This window comes from Anarrhichthys ocellatus, unplaced genomic scaffold (genome assembly GCF_004355925.1).
Source record: "Anarrhichthys ocellatus isolate YVR2014 unplaced genomic scaffold, GSC_Weel_1.0 scaffold14, whole genome shotgun sequence".
NCBI classification, from domain to species: Eukaryota; Metazoa; Chordata; class Actinopteri; order Perciformes; family Anarhichadidae; genus Anarrhichthys; species Anarrhichthys ocellatus.
Genome location: NW_022280044.1, coordinates 2,153,956 through 2,162,161, shown reverse-complemented (window position 1 = coordinate 2,162,161; position 8,206 = coordinate 2,153,956). Strand labels below are relative to the sequence as shown.

At 42.0% G+C, this 8,206-nt stretch overlaps 1 protein-coding gene across 1 annotated transcript in view; it reads right to left on the bottom strand.

The window, feature by feature from the left end:
* cpne4b (copine IVb) overlaps nt 1-8,206 on the bottom strand; it is a 21,065-nt gene that overhangs the window by 6,979 nt on the left and 5,880 nt on the right. Inside the window, exons 3-10 of the mRNA XM_031854294.1 lie at nt 7,033-7,212; nt 5,031-5,102; nt 4,644-4,718; nt 3,996-4,079; nt 3,806-3,895; nt 1,289-1,387; nt 799-885; nt 121-180 (exon numbers count right to left, since the gene is read on the bottom strand). Coding sequence (XP_031710154.1) covers nt 121-180; nt 799-885; nt 1,289-1,387; nt 3,806-3,895; nt 3,996-4,079; nt 4,644-4,718; nt 5,031-5,102; nt 7,033-7,212 — 747 coding nt within the window. The remainder of the gene's footprint in view (nt 1-120; nt 181-798; nt 886-1,288; nt 1,388-3,805; nt 3,896-3,995; nt 4,080-4,643; nt 4,719-5,030; nt 5,103-7,032; nt 7,213-8,206) is intronic.

Sequence of the window (8,206 nt, the reverse complement as noted above, 5' to 3'; positions counted from 1 at the left end):
CACACACACACACACACACACACACACACACACACACACACACACACCGCATGAGTGGCCATGGACAGGCAATGACATGCTGCTATAAATATTGAAAAGATTATATGTGACAAAACTTACTGTGAACTGAATTTGGCAGCCTCCCATGATGTAATCCAGGAAGGAATACATTTTTATGATCTGTCAAGGGGGATGTTAAGATTTATGGATGTCATTGAGTCAAGGTAGCATATAATAAAAGCTGAATGATGTGGATGTGGCTGTGCTTGATGCGTGGTGACACTCAACACTAGGGCTGAAATAATTAATTGATTAGATAACACAAAATGAACTATTCCTGTTTGATTTTATTTCATATCTTTGGTTTTGTACTGTAAATTGGACAAAACAAGCATTTTGAAGACGAAACCTTTGAGAAATGTGAGATGGGCATTTTTCAGTGTGACATTTAAACAACTAATCAGCTAAACAATTAATTGACAGATTAAAGAGACCTTGTGGAGTTTTTCGTACACTAGTAGTACGAGGGGGTCATATCCAAGCATGCACTCAGGCTACATGCACCCACAATCCTGCCACTGGTTGCACACTACTCCATTAAGTAACAGTTAGTCGACGATAGCGCACCAAGAAGTGTAGAAAAGAGGCCAATAAAGACAGGGAAGACTTCTGCTAGCAAGCAAACATTCAAAAAGACACACATTGAATGTAAATATAACTCCACAGGGCATCTTTAATCAATAATGAAGACAATAATTCCTACTTGACCTGTGAGACTCATACAGGGAGAGAATTCACCTTGCAGTGGTTGATAATGACAACACCAGAGTTTCTGTAATTCTTCTTCTTCATCTGGTATTTAGGGTTGATGCACTCCCACTGAAGCTGGCCAAACACACACACACACACACACACACACACACACACACCTTCATGTAAATGTCATATCAGCCAAGAGGTCTGAACCATCTCTTTATGTTGTGGCTGCTTGCTCTACAAGTTTGAGTATAACTTACATGTATGTTAGTGTTTGTTAACAGATGCATGTGTGGACATTTACAGCTTTTTGACAATAATCTTTCAAATCATATAACTTTTTAAAATATGTTTTGATTTAGTTCTAATTGTATACTAATTGTACTTTTGAATCACTCTGATATGTTTATTCTCCGGCAGGTTGGATGGTTAACCTGTCCTCATCATCAGATTATTGGTATATACTGTATATATAAAGCTGTGACAAAGATCCAACTATTATCAAACCATTCATCTCCTTGCATGTGCTCACCTGTTTGCCCTCCTGCTCCGTTCTCATCTCTTTAAAGGTGGTCTGAAACTCCCCAATAAAGTCGTGTTTTCCATTAGAGTCCCAGTCCCAGACTGTGCCCTGGAATAGACACAAAGAGACACACACAAACACACAAGCGCACACATTCATTCATTTAGAGCGCAGCTGCAACACTGTCATCTGAATGCACACACACACACACACATGCACACACACACATGCACTCATGGCATGCAGGGAAATGCCATGCTGAATGATTGATAAGGCAGTGTTGGTGGGGGGGCAATGGAGCGGTGAAATATTAATCTGAGGATGCTGAGAGGGACGTGGCTTAAGAGAGCGCCTTATGTGTGTATGTGTGTGTGTGTGTGCATGTTTCATTGTAATAGTTTGTTTCTCTCAAAGGAGCTGCCAGACAAGATAAATGGCCTCAATCACTAGTGAAATGTGCGGGTCAGCGGGCCATGGCTGTGCACATAATAAAGAAACAACCCTATAATTTGAAAAGGTTTAAAAATGGCACCATTATCTAGACTGTCCCGCAGAGGTTTTATAATCAATAATATTACAACACATTGGTCAATAGAGACTCTTGTTAACATAGAAGGGGGAGAAAATGCTTCTGCCCTTCACAGCTGTGAATTGTGTCATTTTGCTGTTGAGCTTTGTGACCTTCTTGCCTGAGGTCACTCCAACAACTAATTCTGAAACAATCCAACAACGATTGATTAACAGCAACTACTGGCAGTAATCCCCTTATTTCAGATCTCCCACTTGAGCTGACAAGTGCCCGCACCTGAAGTGTGTGTCTGATCATTTGTGGATCGCATGCATGTCTGTGTTTTCGGCAATCATTTTTGTGTGTGAGGGAGCGAGCGCTCGATTTGCAGCCTTGCTTCCACTTCAAGTTGCCGAGAGCTGTGAGAGTGAGTAATGAAAAGAAGAAGAATCTCCTTCCCATTCACTGAATACTAACAGTTGGCCGGAGAGAGAGAGAGAGAGAGAGAGAGAGAGAGACAGAGAGAGATGGAGGAAACGGATAAGAAGAAATACAAAGTGTGAGACAGACAGACGCTATAGAGGAGGGATATGGATTTATGCATTGGTCAGTTAAGAGCCCAGTGAAAACCAAGCACTGGTCTGAATAGAGATCTCTGCCCTGCCATTTAGCTCTGGTGCTTCAAACAGGTAGCCCTGGAAACCATAGCCGATGGTGTGTGAGTGAGAGTGTGAGCCCTTTCTCCTGCTGTCAGGAGCCATGCAGAGTTAAGACGCCTCTGAATATTTAATGAACAAGTTCATGTTTATTCATGGTGAGAATATCTGTTTGGAGATGCTGTGCGGCCGCCACTTTCTCACATGCACATGCACATGCACATGCACATGCACGCAGATCTATTCAGGCAAGTAAAGGTGAGAGTTTAGGACGACCACTGAGCTCTTTCACACCCGCCCGGCTCTTTAAATAACACATCAGGACTAAAGGAAAGGCAACACATGACCTGATCTCAACTCATGACTCTGGAAGGAGATGTTTAAGGCTCCTTTGTGACTTGTTTACATGGTTTGATTAATTTATATACGAGTGGGTATGTAGCACTCTGTGTATGTTTTACAAATCTCATCATTTGTATGCTGCACAGAAAAACCACCTTGCAAAGAAACACCTGCAGGCCTTCGGGTGCTGTTTAGCCTTTCCCTCTAAATGGGCATTGGGGAACTTAAGACTCGACGACTGCAACAGCATCCTCCATGGTTCTCCCAACAAAATCCTCAATAAACTCCAATATGTTCAGAACTCTGCCGCTCGACTGCTCACTTCCACCGGCCGCTATGAACACATCACCCCGGTCCTTCACAACCTCCACTGGCTCCCGGTCAAATACAGAATAGACTTCAAAATATTACTCACCACCTACAAAGCCCTAAACAACCTGGCCCTTCCCTACCTTTCAGACCTCCTCCCCCTCCACGCCCCAACCCGTTGCCTCAGGTCCGCCGGTGCAAACAATCTGAAGACCATCAGGACCAAGCGCCGGACCTGGGGTGACAGGGCCTTCTCAGCTGCTGCACCTCCCCTCTGGAACGCCCTCCCCATCCACATCCGTGAGGCTCCCTCCCTATCATCATTCAAACAAGCCCTCAAAACCCACCTCTTCAAACTCGCCTTCACCTGCCAACCCCTGCACCCTACCCTCCACTACATGACCTATTCCGCACAGCTTCTCCAGTTATTTCTTTTTTTTTTACCAAAATGTTCTGTTTGTTTGTTTTGTTTGCTCCTCTGTCTTTCTTTTTTTCTTTATTTTTGTTTGTTTGTTCTGTTTGTCTCTGCCCTGTAAAGCGTCTTTGGGTATTTTGAAAAGCGCTATATAAATTTGATGTATTATTATTATTATTAAAAAATGAAGGGCGCTTTAGCCAAGGCTCAGATCGTTGCCCATTATATTAAAGGTTAAATAAAATGATGTTGACATTCTAATGACCTGTACGAAATAGTTACAGTTGCAGACTCACCTTTAGCTCCCTATCATGGTCACCACTGCAGAGTGTGTTAAAGGAAACTTTGAATGATTTCCAAACTGGGCTCAGGTTGTTCATGATCGTCTGCAGGGCACAAAAACATCACAGTTTTTGATAATCACAGGCCTGAGGCAGAAAATAATACTTGAAAATAAAATGCGTGTTTGTGTGCGCATGTAATTACCTCTGTTCTGTGCACGAGCGACTCGGTCCCATCATCATTTATTCTGAAAATCTCCAAGAAGGGGTCTGACTTGCTGAAGAAATCCTTTAGAGGAAAAACACGCATGTAAGGCATTGCCTCAGAACTGCCTTTGATCACCATAAATCATTCAAACACTGAAAGAATCATTATTTCACTCCTTATTTCTTCCTTTCTTCCTTTCCTGTCTTCTCCAATTTAACCGCCCCTTCCCTGCTTTCTTCCATCTTTCCCCTAAGGCACAACTTGCTTGGATTAGTCATCCGTGGCCATGAGTGTGTGTGTGTGTGTGTGTTGGAGGCTGAAAATTAATATAGTTATCTGTGTGTGTTGGTGGTGTGGCTGAGATAGGAGGGGGAGAGGGGGGTGCTCACCTATCTCAGCAGGCCTCTTCTAATGCCAGATTGTACTTTTGTGTATTGTGCGTGGGTTGCTTCATCGTCAATTCCCACAGCCCTCCACCCACAGATTTATTCACACCCACACACCCACACACCCACACACACACACACACACACCTGCCTGCACAGCGCACACTCAAACACATCTTTGAATAAGAATGGCTCCGATAGCTAAGGGAAAACCACAGGTTTTTAATCTTTGAGAAAGATCTCACACAATCACACAAACCTTGTCGTCTAGCTTACGAGCGCTGAAGGAGAGTTCAACGTAATCGTCATTACCAGACAATTCCTCTGCTGTCACCTTTAGAGGGGGGAGTGGAGAGGGAAAAAATGGGGGAAAGATAAAGAGGGGGAGGCGTAGAGAGAGAGAGAGAGAGAGAGAGAGAGAGAGAGAGAGAGAGAGAGAGAGGAAGGAGGTGAGAGAAAATTATATGGAAATGACAAACAGAGCACATTGAACAGGCAACATCATCAAATTAATTATCTTCAGAGTGTCTGAGTGCAAGAGAGGGTGCATGTGTGATTTGTGCGTGCATGCGTGTGTGTGTGTAACTGTGGTGGGGCGTGTGTGTGTGTAACTGTGGTGGAGCTGACTCTGGAAACAGTGTCGCACCGTTATGGAGGACTTCCCAGAAGTGTTTCCCTGTTTGAGTAGAGCTTTGGTCAGTTTCCTCTGAGAGACGATCTGAAAGAAACAGAAACGAAGAGTCCACGAAAATCAGTGTTTCTCCTCAGAGGGACAAGCTCGCCCTGCTAGTGTCACCCTGGTGTTACCTCACACTTCTCCTTAATAGCATATAACTGCCTACTTTACACATCCAATGGACAGAAAACAGGATGGCAGTCACCTTTCTTGCCACCTGTCAAATGTAATTTTCTCAGTTGTTGTATCCCTGATCTGCTAGCTCCTGGACTCTTTTTCGCCAGGTGTTACACAAGCTATAAGTGACCGCTCAAGTTTACATGGAGAGGTCGGTGAGTGGGTTCATCAACCAGGTAGGCGAACTAAAACAATGAGCTTGATTCTAAGTGGGATCCGCAGTACGATCAATGCTTTCAAATTACAGGAAGTTACAGGGAGTCATGTGATTCAGTGTTAATCCAAAGAGCAAAAGGGATACTCAGGTGTTTTGTTTTGGGGGCTAATTACTGGAATGTCTACTTCTTTCATTTTGACTGAAAGATTGTATCTGAGTGCATCTTTATGTGTTCAGTTTTGATGTACAAATATGAAAAAAAGGCTTTAGATATATTTCATTTTTAAATAAAATATTACAAGGAAAACAGACTTTCCCTGACTCCAACTTTATTGTTTATAAAATTATTTTTTTGCCACTTGGGGACAATAAAAGCAAGCTTGTAGACACAATGCTACATACAGTATGTTTAAGTTGATATGGCTAAAGTAGCCTTTTTATCATTAATATTCATTTGGTAATGTTGTTGTTTGGACACAGACAAAATGTTGGCGGCATGTTATCCTATTTCAATAAACCTCGATGGCTCTCGCCTTCAAAATCCCTTTTGTCCGTGTCAGTTATCTCAGTTCTCCCAACTATTGTAATTCCACCAGCTTTATGCTGCTGACAGCGTCTCTGACAATGGGAGGCGGACACAAACACTTTAATACTTTTTGGAACTCTTTTCCTCTTATTTCTTTTTTCTCAGCTAGTGATATCCTGAAATCAACTTGATAATAAGGACCACTGCAGTTGCAATATTTTTTCTTAAATGCTCTTGAATGTTAAAAGAAACACTTGAACTACACAAATCTTTCAATATTGAGTACAACTAGATTATGAAGAGAGGCAACAACACCATTACATGAGAAAAAACACCCTATGTATTAGCGTATGCATATATAAACGCTTTGAAAAAATTGTTATCAGGGATTTACGTAACTGGACTCAAGGACATCGAAAGCTCAGTGTAAATGCAGATAGCGACAGTAGCCGACCTCAAGTGAAAAGATCACATTAGGATTCCATCCAGGTCTAAAGGTAGCCCTTCTAATCATAAAGTTGCTCTCTCGCCCTTATTGAAGCTCACATTACCTGATGCAGGCGTTTAAAATCCCAACAAGCTCAGATAACTTTACAAAGGATTATAACATGAGCCTGACATTTTTACACCCTGCATTCATGCCTGCATAGGTCTCACAGAAATGTCCATGCTCTGCACTGGTAAACAAAACACTCATACTGTAAGGGATATACTGGTGAAATGCAATTTGCTGGTTGTGAATGCATTCACTGATGCACATAAATGCACTCCTGTCATGCATTGACCTGCAGAAGCATGCTCTCACCGTTCGCAGTTTAGATGAGACCTCCATACTTCCCGCACCACTTAGCTTGTGCAGCGACCTGGCTAACATGCTGTTTCACATAAATTTAAATAAGCCTGGCTTCTAGGAGATGTTTCTTTTGTTGAATAGTGTACAGTGGAGGGAGACAGTGATATCAAGTTAACATGGTGAGATTACAGTAAGTGTCCAGAACTCTGCTAAAGCTTCACTTACTCACCTTTGTGTGCACTTATCTATCATACCATGCACTCTTTCACATTAGCTCCCCATCTAGTCAAGCAATGACCAGTCAAAAAGACACACTGACCTGTCCTAAGGTGCACTCCATGGCTCCCAGGAAGTCAGCGTCGCGGAGGCCATTGTTGCCAGAGCTGATGTCATGAAGTTCAAAGCGGAGCCTCTGGACCTCCTCAAAGTAGTAGTCCACCAGGAAGATCTTGGAGAAGACGGGGCTGCTACTGCTGCGAATCACCTCTGTACGGTCCACCTGCAATCGCACATGTGCATGCAAGTGCACAGAGGCAGGGGTGCATGGACACACACACACACACACACAGCTCCAGGTTAACCCTATTCGTCCCAGGAATTATTGGAATCTAAAAGAAGACAACTTCTTGTGGATTTAAATTTTCTCAAAATCCCAGGGCTTTGACGGCCAAACCCCAAGAGGATCATGTGAATGAAAGCAGAGTTGGTCAATGAAAAAAGCATCTGGTAGGTCCAAATGCAGTTAATACAATAAATAAAATAAACTGTCAAATTGATTTATATTATTATTTCCATATGCATCTGTTTCATTACTTTCTATGTCCAATTAAACATAAATGAGTGAAGAGTTTTATAATGTAATTTATTTGATATGTCAACTCTATTATTAATCACTGTTTTTATTGCCTAATTAAATATAGATGAACTACTTTATAACCATTTTAAAGACAAAGGATATCTTTCATACAGAACACCTAATGGCAAACAACTAAATATTTTATTATTATTCTGTTATAGAGAGTGTTAACGCACAGTTTCTAATATTTTTCATAGAGTAGAGTAGAGTCTTTGTGGAGTTTTGTAAGTTTCACTTTAAAATTGACTTTTTATGGTCTTTCCAAAGTAGACTGGCGTATGAAGATTTCATTCAACACCCAACACACAGTCACTGTGTATTGATTGTGAATGTTAGCAGATTTTTTTGCAATGAAGAAATTACCACAAATAGCAATTACCACATTCTTTACACTTATCAACCTGAGGACTGGGAATATGGATTTTGTTTTTGATGGCTAACATCGCACAAGCTGTTTGAGATCACAAAGAAGCGACTGTCGTTGGAACATTGATCTCCCATTTTCTTCTCTCTATCAGCCTGATGCAGAGAGGAATAGAAAGCCAAACAAAAGTCTGGCTCAGCGCTGCCAACAAATCCTATCCAAGACTAGCAGCAACAACTGGGTCCCTTCTATTGTTGATAACCCTTAGACACA